General features: G+C 39.1%; 2 protein-coding genes across 2 annotated transcripts; one reads left to right on the top strand and one right to left on the bottom strand.

The window, feature by feature from the left end:
• Nucleotides 1-1,673: 1,673 nt before the first annotated feature.
• Nucleotides 1,674-3,597, top strand: LOC121979746 (protein FAR1-RELATED SEQUENCE 5-like). Its single transcript, XM_042531734.1, has 2 exons — nt 1,674-2,605; nt 3,273-3,597. The coding sequence occupies exons 1-2, from the start codon at nt 1,674-1,676 to the stop codon at nt 3,595-3,597; spliced, it is 1,257 nt and encodes a 418-aa protein (XP_042387668.1).
• A 3,016-nt stretch (nt 3,598-6,613) lies between these two features.
• LOC121982977 (eukaryotic translation initiation factor 3 subunit A-like) lies at nt 6,614-7,468 on the bottom strand. The gene is made up of 2 exons (XM_042535975.1): nt 7,399-7,468; nt 6,614-7,312 (listed from the first exon to the last, which is right to left on the bottom strand). Exons 1-2 carry the CDS (start codon nt 7,411-7,413, stop codon nt 6,614-6,616), a joined length of 714 nt encoding a protein of 237 aa, XP_042391909.1. The 5' UTR covers nt 7,414-7,468.
• Nucleotides 7,469-16,688: the final 9,220 nt, after the last annotated feature.

Genomic DNA, 16,688 nt, shown 5'->3' on the forward strand with positions numbered 1-16,688 from the left:
AGGTGTTGATGATGAGATTCAGCAACTGGTTGATCTCTGCCTGGAACGCGGAGGTTTAGGTTTAGGTTTAGGTTTAGGGTGAGAGAAGGGGCGCGATATTGGTTTAGGTTTGGAGGGAACTTTGTAAAGTGTTGTAAATTTTGGCTGGTGGAAAAATTAAATTATTTTTTTTGGTTCATTAACATCGGGTTTTAAAAATCGCTGTTAAAACCGGTGTCTATTAACAAAAAAAATGCGCTCATAGACATCGGCTAAAAAACCGATGTCTATGAGCAGAAATCTGCGCTCATAGACACCGGTTTTTGAAAAAACCGGTGTAAAATACTCAAAGACATCGGTTTTTGCTTAAAACTGTTGTTGTTCCACCGATGTCTATGAGGGTTTTTCTTGTAGTGCGTAGAAGCATGAACTGATATATTCAAGTGGACTAATGCATACTTGAACAAGCACACAACCTCATGAACTGACGTCCACGCTGGAGCAGCTACGTTGTGGTAGACAGAAACACCATTGTAGGAACTTAATTACCCTTCCAATATTAACACCTCCGAGAGAAGTCGGTGATAATAATTTTAACTTACGTTAAGGTGTAGCAGTTACTGCTCTGTAACTAAACCAACACAGACCACGTCCGTCTGTATATTTATTGGAGGTGTCAAGGTTTGTAAAAATTTATTTTCAAACTATATTTCTAAGATGTTAATTGTACGAAATAGTTTGTTCGACCGTTGGGCGTTGGCTACTTCAAAGTGTAGCAGCTATTCGGCCGGAACTGCGACAGAGTGTCGCATCATCTCTTAACAAGATACCAGAAGGCAGAAAGTGTAGCAGCTATTAGGTCCACGTTGTAGCAGCTACAACATTATAGCTGCTACACCAATGTAGCAACGGATGGGGTCGGAGAAATGTAAATCTACTTAAGGTGATGATATAGCAGTTACGGCTGACAAAAAACTTATAACTTATTGTCGTAGCAGTTACGGTTGTAACAAGTTACAAGTACTGCTAACTATCTGATGTCATTACTCTGATTTCTATGAGGTATCTGGAAAAGGCGAAAAGCATACTAATTGTTTCCTTGTATATATTATGTAGGAGAGTAGATGCTACAAAGAGAATCTGAATCGACAGTAACAAATACACGAGTTGCATCTCCATATAGGGGGTAGCTGCTACAATGTCTAGAAACTAATTCGAATTAAATGCTAAAGAAATCAACAGCTCACGGTCGGTGCCTTCTCCAAAAATATGTAGCAGCTAATCTATAGAAACTGCTACTGAGTGTATCAGCTAATCTATAGAAACTGCTTCTCCCATCTTAAGTTCGACCGTCGGGACCGTCGCAGCTCCCCCCAACCTCACTGCGACATCTTGTTTCCGCCTTTGATTCTTCGACTTTTGTAAGTTATTTTGACTCTTCACTTTGGGAATAGGGTTACGACGGTAAGGGTTCAGATGGAATATTTTCTCTTTTTAGATTATCGTACTTATATCTTCGATCATATAACCATTTCCGTAATCTAATATTTTAACATAATTAGTCATCATCATTTATTGTAATTCATACCTACAATCGGTCCTAAATATGTCATCCTCTAGCAATGGCAGACACCTCTGAGGGTCCTCACCTATACAATCCCCAAGTGGGGGAAGATCGAAAACCATAGATTGGGATGGAATTTCCATCATTGGAGGAGGTCTTCGAGTTCTATAATCAATATGCACGTGAATCCGGCTTTAGTGCAAGATTAGGCAACAGTAAGAAGAATAAGCGGACAAATGAAGTTGGATGGAAACAATTTGTATGCTTTAAAGAAGGACATACAGATGAAAAACGGAAAAAAGTTGCTCAAGTTGACAGTGTAAAGGAAAGAGCACGTGGGGAAGTAAGGACTGGATGTAGGGCAAAACTATCACTTGTTAAAGAACAAACCGGGGCAAATTGGATTGTCACTAAATTCTTGGAAAGTCATAATCATCCACTCTCAACACCTTCGAAGGTGCATTTACTCCGCTCACATCGCCATGTTTCTGAAGCCAAGAAAGTTTTGACGCAGCAGTTTGCAGAAGCTAATATCCCAACTTGTCAACAAGTCCGATTATTGGAGATAGATTCCGGAGGCCCTGAGTTTCTAGGTTGCACGGAACGGGATATTAGAAACTTTGAGAGAGAGTTAAGGGATAAACAAAAGGGAATTGACGCAGAAACACTGATTGAGTTTTTTGCGACTGAGAAAGAGAAGAATTCCGCCTTTTTGTATGCTTATGAGATTGATTCAACAGGAAGATTCACTAGGTGTTTCTGGGCGGATCATGTATCAAGGAGGGCATACAGCGTCTTTGGTGATGCTGTTGTATTTGATAGAACCTATAATACCAACAAATATGGGTTGATTTTCGCACCCTTCATAGGAGTTAATCATCATCATCAGAGCATCGTATTCGGTTGTGCCTTTTTAAATGATGAGAAAACTGAGTTGTTTGTTTGGTTGCTTACAAAGTTCATTGAAGCAATGCCTAAAGGTCCACCAACTGTGATTATCACCGATCAAGATCCAGTGTTGACGAAGGCCATTGGCCAGGTTTTACCTCAAACAGTGCATCGGTATTGTTTGTGGCACATACTCAATAAATTTCAAGATAAATTACCCCCCTTGACTTTTCACAACTACTATCAAACGATAAAGGATGTAATTGTTAACTCCTCATCCCCAGCCGAATTTGAGAAGACATGGGAAGAAGTTATCAGGTGTTCTGGATTGGAGAACAATGATTGGTTAACATTGATGTATGAAATAAGACAAAGGTGGGTCCCATTATTTTTTAACCATGTTTTTTCTGCTGGAATGTTAAGCAGTCAGCAATCTGAAAGCTCACATTCATTTTTCAAGAAGTATGTATCACATAAGAACTCATTGATGGATTTTATCACACGTTTTAATAGAGCATTGCGACACCAACGACACAATGAGTTAGTTGCCGACCATATTGATATGGTCGAGCAACCTAAGATTAAGACAAACTGGCCTATGGAATATCAAATGGTCAGGGTGTACACCAAAAAAAAAATTGTTGGACTTTCAAAGTGAAATGACTGTGAGTCATGGTTATTATGTGCAACAAGCATCTATGGTTGGTGATTTAGTGGGTTACCATGTCATGAATTTTCAAAGTGGTTCATCTGCAAAGCCAAGGGTCCTCACACATGAAAAACTTGCAGACTACATATCGTGTAGTTGTAGTAAATTTGAATTTGAGGGTATTCCATGTAGGCATATGTTAGCATTTTTCCATATCAACCAAGTGTTTCTACTGCCTTATAAGTACATACTCAACCAATGGACAAGAAATGCCAAGGTGGGGGCAATCTATGACTTTGGTGCGCAAACTTCCATCGACACTCCAGATGCGAAGTTGATGGCAAGACACTCTAGGCTATCCTATAAAGCTTCAGTAGTTTTTGATGTTGCATCTTTAACTGATGAGGGGACAAACATGTTGGACGATCAATTCGATTGTATATACAGTAAACTTCAAGATCTTAACATTAGCAGTAAAAATGACAACCAAAGTCAAAGAAACCAAAAGCATCGATGAGGGGCCCTCTATTGTTGACCCTTCTTTGGTCAGGGCAAAGGGGTGTGGAAAACGATTGAAATCATCAAAAGAGATAACAACCTCAAAAGCGAGGCTATGTCGTGGATGCGGTCACCGAGGTGTCTCACACGACAAGCGCAATTGTCCTTTGCTGCAGCAGAGGTATGCGTCCATTAGTTATCGCCTTAGATCATACATATTTAGCTGCGCATATCAATTTATATCATCCAAAAATAATATAGTAAATAATTATACAATTTCCAGATCAAATTCTACAGAGAAGGATAATACCAACGACGACGAATCGTATGAAGAAGATTTGGCATCTATAGCTGGTACAATTATGCTTTTGTGTACCTATATGACTCAATCTGGATGCATATTTATCTTATAATTTTTGCACTAATCTTGTAGGATCTAACACCTTGCCCTTTCCGTTCTGAGGATAGGTTCTACCACTCTCTAGTCTCTAAGTTGAAGAGAGTAATACAAGCGATCCTAGAGGTATTGAACATTGTGCAAAATATATCTGAACATGCCCTCGAAATGTAAATGTTTTGACATTACTTTCTCAGGTAATTATATTAGTGAAATGTATGGGTGCTATAACTACTACATTTTGTAGCTGCAACTACCATATATTACTCTATTTGTAAACACCGGATTAAGTTATTGTTGCACATATCACTGATCCATCATTTCCACATGGAGCGCATATTAGCTGCTACACTATATGGCAATTAGTGAGGATTAGCTGATATACGATGTAGAATCTAATTCGGTGACGTGACATGATCTGCTAAGGCCACACCGGTCACACGTATTAATACCAAATATATTTATACTCATTAAGAGCTGCTACACGAGGTAGCATGCTGCTACAACGTCTGACAGTTTTACTAGCGGTAAGCACTACACACATACATCCAATAGATTATAATTTACTGAAACATGGAATTACTTACAAACTTTTTAAAGGTAAATAAAACAATAACAAAGAAATACAAATTTGGGTAAATGCAACAAGTTGTGGAAGCTACATGTATATGTAAATGCTACAATGTGTGGCAGTTATTAGTCATAGTAGCTGCTACAACGCTTTGCAAATCAAAGGGATTCCGATGCAGCATCACATATCACTTTTTTCAGCGCCTTTAAGCAATATGATATACAACTACAAACAGGTGTAGCAAGTTATTAGTCTAGGAAGCTGCTACACCGTGTAGCAGCAAACCTAAACACATGGCCCTGCAGAAGCATAAAAAATTTTAAAAAATTTTAAATCTAATGTATATACATGTTCCCATCATCCTGTAGCAGGAAAGGCGCTGAAAGAGAGAAAAGTTATGCATCAAAAATAATTTTTCAATCAAGTTGATATGCACAATATGAAAACTATGGCTAAAGTGTAGTGTTAATCTATGCTAGAAAATAGAGGGGCTAGAAATCCGACTAACCAAGTCAGCTGCTACAAGGTGTGGCAGCTTCATGCACAGTTAACTGCTACACGTTGTAGCAGCTTCCTCCCCATGAAGCTGCTACACCTTGTAGCAGCAAAATGAAAGTCCACCGGAGAGCAGGCGGTTGGTGCAGCCGACCTTTCACTTTCCCGGCAGGGGCCCAAGTGGTCAGCCGGACGACCTTCGACGAAGACGAGGGAGACGGAGGGAGCGAAGGAGAGAATTCCAATCAATCTGTAGCAGGAAAGGCGCTGAAGCAGTGAAAATTTTTTTTAAGAATAATTTTTAAATCGGGTTGATAAAGACAATATGAAAACTATGGGTACCGAGTACGTTAATCTCTGCTAGAAAATATCAAGGTAGCTGCTACAAGGTGTGGTAGCTTCATGCACAGTTAACTGCTACACGTTGTAGCAGCTTCCTCCCCATGAAACTACTACACCTTGTAGCAACAAAATGAAAGTCCACCGGAGAGCAGGCGGTTGGTGCAGCCGACCTTTCACTTTCCCGGCAGGGGCCCAATTGGTCAGCCGGACGACCTTCGACGAAGACGAGGGAGCGAAGGAGAGAGAATTCCAATCAATCTGTAGCAGGAAAGGCGCTGAAGCAGTGAAAAAATTTTTTAAGAATAATTTTTGAATCGGGTTGATAAAGACAATATGAAAACTATGGGTACCGAGTACATTAATCTCTGCTAGAAAATATCAAGGTAGCTGCTACAAGGTGTGGCAGCTTCATGCACAGTTAACTGCTATACGTTGTAGCAGCTTCCTCCCCATGAAGCTGCTACACCTTGTAGTAGCAAAATGAAAGTCCATCGGAGAGCAGGCGGTTGTTGGAACCGTCGACCATCCAGGTCGTAGCATAAGTCCTTCCGACCTTCTACCACGACCAATCCAAGTCATATCCTACAAGCACGGTTTCATCAGTCGTAGTAGTTGATGCAACGGTTAGAAATGGGAGCAAAGCCGCAGTGCATCTTTATACAATTATTACAACTATTTTTATACCGATTTCACAAGGTAATAACGGTGTGGATTAAGAAATTAAATTGGAGTGAGGTGGTAGGATCTCACAGTAGACATGCGATTGAAGACACCGGAGCAACTTTCCGGCCGAGAGCGCGAGGGACGAGTTTCGACGGAGGGATCGAGGGAAAGGGGGGGGGGGGGGGGCGAGCGGCGAGCCTGACAAAAAAATATTGAACTTTCCGGGGAAGCGTCAGGTCTCCCGGAGGACGGACGCCGCAGGGGACCGGGAGCGAGAGAGAGAGAGAGAGAGCGGCGAGGGAGAGGGAGGGAGAGAGAGAGAGTGGCGAGGGAGATTTTATTTTTGATAATAAGCGCAGCCGAAATTTTGAACAAAGGCGAGAAAGGGAGAGAGTAACTTTTGTGGATTATTTTATTTGTAGTGAAATCGAGCTGACGGTGCCACGTCTGCGCGTCGCTCACGGCCGCGCACAAAGTATCGCCCACGGCCGCGCACAAAGCGTCGCCCAGCATAATATATATATATATATATATATATATATATATATATATATATATATTTCTTAATCAATTATGACGAGCTCCACCGCCATCATTGATTGGCGGCGGAGGCGAAGTTCTTGAGTGTTTGGATCTCGAGGCTCCCTCCGTCGGCAGTTGCCTCTCGTTTATAGCATGATGACGAGCTCCACCGCCGTCTTTGGGCGGCGGTGAAGTCGGAGTTCTCGAGCGTTTGGATATCAAGGCTTCATCGGCGGGCTGTTGGCTCTCGTTTATGGCACGATGACTAGCTCCACCACCGTCTTTGATCGGTGGCTTAGTCGGAGTTCCTATGAGCTCGGATCTCGAGGCTTCATCCGCCAGCGATTGGTTCTCATTGATAGGTGGCTTAGTCGGAGCTCCTGAGAGATCGGATCTAGACGCTCCATCCGCCAGTGGTTGGCTCTCATCGATTGCATTATGATGAGCTCCACCCTCGTCATTGATCGGTGGCTTAGTCGGAGCTCCTGAGCGCTCGGATCTCGATGCTCCATCCTCTGGCAGTTGGCTCTCGTCGATTGCATAATGATGAGCTCCGCCGCCGTCACCGATCGACGGCGGAGTCGGGATTCTCGAACGTTGAAGTACCAAATCTTCATTTACCGGCAGCAGCTGCCGTTTGTCGACAGCATGAGTATGGGATCCATCGCCATCGCCATCGCCGACTCCCGGTCGGGCCGGAGTTCTGTCGGCATCCGAGTCCTTCTTCGCCGGTGCATAACTAACCTGCGCACACCAACAGCAAACTCAAAATTAGTTTTAAAAAAAAGTAAAAAAAATGGCGATAAACAAACTAAAATCAATCATCTTACCCAAACTGATCCCATTTTTGATCTTTCTCCCTGCTAAAACTTGTTGTGAAGACATGAACTACGCCATTACACTTATTTATAGCGCACGCAGGGAAGAAGAAAACATTGAACCGCGTGGCAGTCGCTCTCGTACGTATACGCTGGTGTTTGACTCAGTGAGATGGTTGACCAGGTTCTTAATTTTGGAGTTTTTTCAGAGACAAAAATGTATTTTTTGACTGAGTTTTGGCAAGTTGTATGTATACAAAAGTGAAACAACAAAATCATGCAACGAACGTTTTACCAAATTAGGTATGACCGTAGAAATTCCAATACGAGCCAATGTTTAGCCTGTGGCCTTAGTCTGGTCTAAAATTTGACCCAAAATGAGGAACAGCAAAACCACGATCATGTGGCAAAAATGTTACCGGCTCCGTGTAAACAATATAGTCAAAAGTCACACTTAATTGTCAGTCAAAATTAAAATAGATCAATGTGACCCAAAGAAAATCGACCAATCTAACTCAGATGGGATTCAGATTTGATCGAGCTTACTCAATACACTCGTTCTCAGAATTAGAATCTACTTGGAGACAAGACAACTATTATGTCTTGATTTCAGATCCCAATATTTTTCCTCTGATTTCATCCATGTCTTAGTGTTAGATCTCGGTATATCCGTGTCTCGACATCAATCGTCGACATGCTCTATATCTCACTCTCAGATCTCAACACCTTTCATGCCTTTGTATCAGTCGCTGGCATCCCTTGTGCCTTAGTCTCAATCGTCAACATCATCTACGTCTCGGCCTCAAATATCGACATTCTATTAGTCTCAACCTCAGATCCCAGCATCATCCCTGTCTTAGCCTTAGATCTCGATATCATCCATGTCTCGATCTTAGTTGTTGACATCCCCTCTGTCTCTTCTAATCTCGACATCATCTCTACCTCAACCTCAAATCTCAGTATCCTCTCTCGACCTCAGTCCTCGACATCCTCCACGCTTTAGTCTTAGATCCTAGCATCATTTCTGCCTCTCGACATCATTTCTTCATCCGTCCTCGGATTAGACCTACATTAAACCCTCATTGATGAGACCATTTTCCCTAGAAGCTACAGACAATGATAGTGAATATCCAGAACATGTGACATTAGATGAATGAAAAAATAGTTATGTGGTTGCCAAATCTAGTCTCTAAAATGTCTTCCTTCAAACTCATGGCATTTAGTGGATGGAAAGGTAGCTATCAGATCTAGTCTCTTCGTTGGCTATGACATGGAGATACTCTTCTGACAACTATATAAATCCTAGAGTAGGTACAACAAAAACAACCAAGCTTTATGCCACTAGGTGAGGTCGGTTATATGAATCCTTTTATCCCATTGAGCTCTATCTACTACTATATCATCATCTATACTTAAATAAATTGTATCTTATTTTATTGTTGCTAATGAAGTCTTTTTTTGTCTTCCTCTTCCTTGTTTGATATGCGTATTGTCATAGTTTCACATCACCTAACTAGAACATTTATTGGTCATCTAAGTATATGTCTATACCATCTTAAATATGTCTCTCAGAGTTTTTCTCAATAGATGCAACTCCGACTTTCTCTCTAATGTTCTCATTTCTTATTTTATCCATTATTGTATATACACATCTACCTTAACATCCTCATCTCTACAACTCTCATCTTTTGCTCATGTCCTCAAGTCATCTTCTTCATTTCAACAATCCTGCTTGTATTGTATGTAAGACATTTCTCTCAATTCCTCTATCATTTTACAAAAATAATCCTAAATATTTAAAGCTCTTGGTTCCGGGCAACTCGTTTTCTCCTATCTTAATAATTGTCTCATTACTTTCAATATTGTTAACCTTAAATTTCATATATTCTGTCTTTAATTTACTAAACCTAAAACCTTTCCCTTCTAGTGTTTCCCGCCAAGATTCTTGTTTAGCATTTACTCCTTCACATGTTTCATCTATCAAAACAATATCATCTGTAAACAATCTGCACCACGATATTGTATCTTGAATGTGCGTAGTGAGTTCATCCATAATTAATGTAAAAAGATAGAGACATAGAGCTTATCCTTAATATAACCCTATCTTTATTGGAAATACTTCATTTACTCGGCCTGGAGTCCTTACTCTAGTTGTTACATCCTCGTACATATCCTTAATTAGTTCAATATATGTTACGCTAACACCTCTCTTTTATAGAATTTTCTATAAAATTTCTCTTGGGACTCTATCATAAGTTTTTTCTAAGTCAATAAATACCATGTATAGATCTTATTTTTACTCCCGATATTTTTCAATTAATTGTCTAAGAAAATGTATAGTTTCTATTGTTGACCTTTCAAGTATGAACCCAAATTGATTTTCGGTCATTATTGTTTCTTTCTTTAATCTTTTTTCTATTACTTTTTCTCTAAAGTTTCATGGTACGACTCATTAGTTTAATACCCCTATAGTTTGCATAATTTTGTACGTCTCCCTTATTCTTATATAAGGGAACTAGAGTACTTATCCTCCATTGATCAAACATTTTTTTCATTTTTCATTTTCAATATCATGTTAAATAATTTTGTAAGTCATTCAATACCTTGTTTCCCTAGGCACTTCCATAACTCTATCGGAATATCATCTAATCCAACAACTTTTCCATTATGTATCCCATTTAAAGTTTGTTCTACTTCTGAAGTTTAAATTCTATAATAAAATTAAAATTTTTATGCTCATTTGACCTACTTAAATTACCTAAGTTAAGTTAGTCACCTAAATTTTTATTAAAAAGTTGACGAAAATACTTCTTCTATTGGTCTTTTATTTCTCCATCGTTTACTAATACCCTATTATATTCATCTTTAATACATTTTATTTGGATAAGATCCCTTGTTTTCTTTTCTCTCACTTTAGCTATTCTATAAATGTTTCTTTCTCCTTCTTTTGTATCTAATTTTTGATATAATCGTTTAAAAGTTTCATTCTTTCCTTCACTCACTGCTTTCCTAGCTTCTTTCTGGGCTATTGTATATTTTTTAAAGTTTTTCTCGTTCTCACAAATATATAATTTCTTATAAACTATTCATTTTTCCTTCACTTTCTCTCGTACTTTTTTATTCCACCACCAAGATTCCTTACTTAGTGATGCATGCCCCTTTGACTCACCAAGTACACTCTTAGCTACTATTTTTTTTAACTTTGATACCATCTTATCCCATATTGGATTAGAGTCATTGTATATTTCACATGATGCTTATACTTCTACCTTCTCTTTAAATATATTTTGCTTCCCATTCTTTAACTTACACCACTTAATTCTAGGAGTCGTATATATTTTCTTTCTATTAATACTATATTTGAAGTGTATATCCAACACTACTAACCTATGTTGGGTAGTTAAGTTTTCTCTAGGGATGACTTTTTAATCTTTACAAATCTTTCTATCATTCTTCCTAACTATAAGAAATTCAATTTATGATTTATTATTCCCACTTTTGAATGCACTACAGCAAAAATATTAAAAGACAACGGTTAAAAACCGTTGTCGTAGACCTTTAAACCGTTGTAATTGGCAGTGTTGTTAAAAGTGGGGGGCTACGACAACGGTTTTAAACCGTTGTCTTTGAATGAAAAGACAACAGTTTTACAACGATTTTAAACCGTTGTCTTTGAATGAAAAGACAACGGTTTAAAACCGTTGTTATTTAGAGCATTTTTAATAACGTAACACTGCTAATTATAATCATTTTTGGAGCTACGACAATGGTTTTTAACCGTTGTCTTTGAGGGTGATAGACAACAATAACGGTTTTAAACCGTTATCTTTTAAATTATTATATTTAATACCAATATATCAGATTTCAATTTAAATATATAATAAAGAATCATAATCAAGAAAGAATATTCTCCACATCAATATCATTCAAAATGTTATAGTTATACAAGAATTACATCTAATATGACTTTTATCTCCAGAATAATTCAACAGAAGGTTAGAGATTATTATTATATTTGAATTTAGCTTGTGGAACTGAGAGATTGAGACATTGAGTGTACTCATTACATAAATTGCAGAACTGGAAGGAAGAAATAATCCAAAGCGCAAGGAATTTATTGCTTCTAATTCATTTTAATCTCTTTTCCATCTCACAAAATAAACAATGAAACATTTGGGCATAGAATTCCTTTCCTTCTCCCTAAATCATTCTTTGTTTTTATTTTCTTAACAAATGAAACCAAAGAGGGAATGCTCAAAACAATAGACAGTTTAGGCACCTTATTTCAGATAGAAAAGCACAAAATCTAATGGTAAAAAATTGTTTTCTGTTAAATCGAAGATTTTTATTTTTTTTTTTAACTGAATCAGAAATGAAATCATCCACGAAGAAAACGGAGCTGATTACGAAACACAAATACAACAAGCACAGAAAAAGTGAAAAAATAAAATAAAAGAGGAGAAGATCTAAAGAAAGAAAAGGGCGAGGATTTGTTACCAGGGAAGAAGATCAGTGAGACGAGAAGCTTTAGGATCTGTCAGAATGGCTGCTGCGACCGTAATCAAGCTTTAGGATTTGTGTACTACTTGATTGTGGCCAAGTAGTTGGCATCTTAGTGTTGGTGCGGGAAGCATCCGACGATCGAACCTGAGTTTTGATAATGGAAAAAGATTCAATGTTAAGGTATGTTGTTATCTAACATGTTAAATGAGTGTCTCAGGAAAGTCCTAACTGCGGTTAGGCAGGTGAAAACCCTAGGGGGTGGTAACCCTAGGTCCTAGGGGGTGGTAACCCTAGGTGGAGAAAAGTCCTAGCTGCGGTTAGGCAAAGGGAAAACCCTAGGGGGTGGTAACCCTAGGTCATAGGGGGTGGTAACCCTATGCGGAAAGTCTTGGCAGGTCGATGGCTTTAGGCAAAAGTCCTAGGGGGTGGTAACCCTAGGTGGAATGTCCTGGTGTCGCGAACCAGGTGAAAGACTGGACTAGCCGGGAAGCGGATGTCCAGCAGAAAGTCCGGAAGCGTCGAGTGCTGAGCAAAAGTCCAGTCGATCTGGAGGATCGCACTAGCAGCAGGTAAATCTCCTGAGTGGAGTAGGTGAGGACGCGTTCCCCATAGAGGGAACAGTAGGCATCGGGTCGACCTAGGGTTTTCGGACGGAAATCCGAAGTCAGACTCGGATAGTCCCGAGACTGTCATTATCACAACTATTATGTTTTATGTGCTAACTTTATGCTGCAGGGTATATTTGGGACTAATGTATCTTACAGGGACCAAAGAGCAAAGATTAACCTCGGATGAACAGTGTCCGAGGCGCCTCCATGGAGCTTGGAGGCGCCTCGGGTGGAAAACCTAAACTGGCTGCGAAGCAAGCTTGGAGGCGCCTTGAAGGAAGCCAAGGCGCCTTGGATAGCTTGATGAAGGCGCCTTGGAGAGGTTGGAGGCGCCTTGAACTTGATAAGGTTCGACCAGTTTAGCACTTATCTCCGCGGCTAACTCGGCTCATTCAAGGCGCCTTGGTGAATAGTAGAAGGTGCCTTGAACACCCTTTATAAGGGGTCTCGACCAGCAGCTCAAATCAACAATTTCCAAGTCTTCTGTCTCCAACGTGCTGCTCTGAAAGACGCCCGAAAGTGCTGCTACAAGTTTACGACGACCCAAAGCTCCGAGATTCTATTCTTGTCGTCGGTATAATTAGTTTTCGCATTTACTTGTACTTCATCTTGTAATCCTTTTATCGAGCTTATAGTTGTTGCCCACGCAAAGCGATCAAGGATCGCGGGCCTTCGAGTAGGAGTCGATCAAGGCTCCGAACGAAGTAAAAATCTCTTGCGTCTGTGTATGTTTGTTTTTATTCCGCTGCTTTAACTCTTACGCTTTTTACGATTCTAATAATCGAACGAAATAGCCGCGAGCGCTATTCCCCCCCCCCCCCCCCCCTCTAGCGCATCTCGATCCAACAATTGGTATCAGAGCTGGGTCGCGTTGATGTGGTGCAACCACCAATCACGCATTTTTTTTTCGCGGTGTTTTAAGTTTTTTCGGAGTCAACCGAAATTAGTACTATTACTATATTCCAGTTTTTTTCGTTCATATCAATTTCGCTCGAGGTTGGTGCAACACCACTCGAGTTAGTTCTCTTCTCAATTCTTTACTCTCGCACTGCTAATCCAAGACGTAGTCTTGGGACATATTTTTTTTTATTACTTTTGCATATTTTCTAAATGGCCCTCCAAGAAGGTTTTAGCACTTCTCGCCCCCCCGCTCTTCTCCAGAGATGATTTTGCATATTGGAAGAACCGGATGGAGTTCCACCTCAAGACGCAAGTCGAGATGTGGATCATCATCCAGACCGGTCTCGAGCTACCACGTGATGGCGCTGGAGAACTAGTTTCCTGCACAAATTGGGACACCAGCATAAGGAAGAAGGTTGAAGCCGATGCCAAAGCAACCTGCATGCTACAATGTGGGCTTACAAAAGAAGAACTCAACCGAGTTGGACCTTTCGCAAGCGCCAAAGAGCTATGGAGAAAACTGATCGAATTGCACGAGGGCACCTCCGATGCTAAGGAAAGTAAGAGCGATTTAATTTTAAATAAATTGTATAATATTAAAATGCAGGAAGATGAGACGGCGAACCAGTTTCACGCACGCATCCGGGACCTACTCAACGGGCTTCATGCGATCGGCCAAAAGGTGGAAAACCGCGACGTAATAAGGTACGCGCTAAGCGCTTTTCCAAGGAACACTTTGTGGGCATCCATGATTGATGCCTACAAAGTTTCCAAAGATTTATTGTCAATAAAACTAGATGAATTGTTTTCCGAATTAGAATTGCATGAGCAGACTTATGCACGCCCGGTCGAGAAAGGTGTTGCTTTGGTTGCAGGTATTAGCAGGACGCGCGAACCAACGTCAAGGTACAAAACCAAACCCGAGTCCAAAGATGAATCAAACACAGAGGACGAAGACGATGATGAGGCTATCTCCGAACTGGTAAAGCTTGTATGGAAGATATGCAAGCTGAAAAAGGTGACTCAAACGAAGACGAAGGACAAGACTGGAGTCACGTGCTACGGCTATAATCAGAAGGGGCACTACAAGCCATATTGTCCAAACAAGAAGAGAAGAAAGAAAGCATTAAAGGCAACCTGGTCCGAGTCATCAGACGAATCCGAATCGGATGAAGAAGAGCAAGCGAGCCTTCTCGCTCTACCAGTACTAGCAAACATTATCGACACCGAGTCTGAGTTCGAATCAGAAACAGAGTCCGAGCGAAGCCACGAATCCGCATTCGTTTTTGAAGGACCTAACCCCACTGTAAGTGCCTTACTCGCAGAAACTCAATTAGACGATTTAAAAAATATAGTCTCTTACTTGCTAAAAAAGTTGGCTAAATCCAACGTCCGAGTTAAGTCGCTCCAAAAGGAGGTAACAACCCTTAAGGAAGCGACTGACTCAAGTTCTTTAACTGAGCCAGCTCAAATTGGAAGTTCAACAACTTGAGGAAGAAAATTCCAATTTGAAAACTCAAATTAAAGAACTCAAGGACACGTTGGAACGGTTTACCATGGGTTCCAAGAATTTGGATCTGATTCTTGGAAAACAGCGAGCCGTTTACAACAAAGCCGGACTTGGATTTAAGAACAAAACAAAATATAAATCATACCTATCATTAGTAAATAGAAATAATAGTAAATCAGTCCAAGCATGGGTCCCCAAGTCCAAATTGGTCAATCAAGTTGGACTTGGTCAATACTGGGTCCCGAAGGATCAAATACACTACCTCGATAGACCATATCGAGCCTATGATCCAGGGGGAGCAAAAAGAAAAACGATCTTAATAAAATATTGATGGAGGATCCAGAATAGCTGGCACCCCCAACTAATCTACCCGAAATGGGTAAAACAAGAGTAGATTATCCGACAGGGTAATTAAGGTTAGATTAAAACGGGCTAGGTTTAACTTGATCCACAGTACTGGTGAAATTTTTGGATGATAGTACATTAGGGAAGCTTGGGCATCGCATGTCTAGGAAGATATGGCTTCGACCTGGTGCATTTGGCCAAGTGGAATTGACCGAAGCTACCCTTAAATGGATCCTAACTAGTTAGACCAAGGTTTAGTATTAAGTTCAATGGGTAGGACTATTTGGAAAACCTCGAATGCATGGTTACTTTAATGAGTTCCTTGTGACTCACCATAGCCCAGAAGTTTATCCAAAGAATGCTTACTTGTTGAACCCAAAGCTAAATCTAAATCTAACACAAAGTTAAACCAAACCCTTAAATTGAACCTCAATTCATCTCACTAAAATTATAGGATTCCCTGATTGAAAATTTAGATCGGGTGAGATGACTAAGTAATTAAAATCAAACTGATAATTAATTCAAATTCAAATTAATTTTAAAGTTATTTTAAAATTTAATTTCAAAATTATTTAAAAATCTTTTCAAAATCAATTTCAAAATTATTTAAAAATCTTTTCAAAATCAATTTCAAAATTAATTTCAAAAACTTTTCAAATTTAATTTCAAAATTATTTGAAAAATCTTTTTAAAACTCTTAAAACTTAATTTCAAAAAAAAAACTTTTAAAAATCATTTTAAAATCTTTTAAAACTTCATTTCAAAATTATTCAAAACTTATGTTTTATATCAACTGCAAAGACTCCATCTCACGCTCACTCATATGCTAAACATTCTTGTTAATCTAGAATGAGTGAGATGGAAAGATAGGAAAATTTTTTCCTCTCATGCTTGGACTCCTGAACTCAAAGAATTTATTAAAAGACATTAATTAAGGGGGAGTGATTTTGAGTTGGTTTTAAAATTAGTTTTTCGTTAAAATAAAATTTTGACTTGACCTCAAAATTAAAAACTATTTTTACTTATCTTCAAAAATTTAGGTTATTTTTAACTTAACTTTAAAATTAAAATTATTTATGACCTGGTTTTTAAATTACAACTCTTCTAGAATATTTTCAAAGCTATGCCTTTATGTAAAACTTCATTAAGCTAAGTACTTAATCAAGTCTTCTTTAACTAAGCTTAGTTAGACTATAATCTAAACTTAGCTATTTGGCAAGAAGTTCTCTCAAGGCAATCATTTTTAAGCTGAATATTTAACTAAGTATTTTCAAATTTAGCTAAATACTTTTTAAAAGTTTTCAAAAAAAAAAAAAAGGAATTTAGCTAAGTGTCTCTCAAATCAATTGTTTTCAAATACTAAGTTTTTTTTCCAAAGCATTCTCAAAATTTCATCAAAACATTTTTTTTTGAAAAACTAAGTCTTTTTAAGGTTA

This window comes from Zingiber officinale, chromosome 5A (assembly GCF_018446385.1).
Source record: "Zingiber officinale cultivar Zhangliang chromosome 5A, Zo_v1.1, whole genome shotgun sequence".
NCBI classification, from domain to species: domain Eukaryota; kingdom Viridiplantae; phylum Streptophyta; class Magnoliopsida; order Zingiberales; family Zingiberaceae; genus Zingiber; species Zingiber officinale.

Coding starts and splice junctions, on each gene's coding strand:
- LOC121979746 (XM_042531734.1), top strand. CDS start 1,674: ATGGAATTTCCATCATTGGAGGAGGTCTTCGAGTTCTATAATCAATAT. Junction 2,606..3,272: donor TTACCTCAAACAGTGCATCG/GTATTGTTTGTG, acceptor TATTCCATGTAG/GCATATGTTAGCATTTTTCC.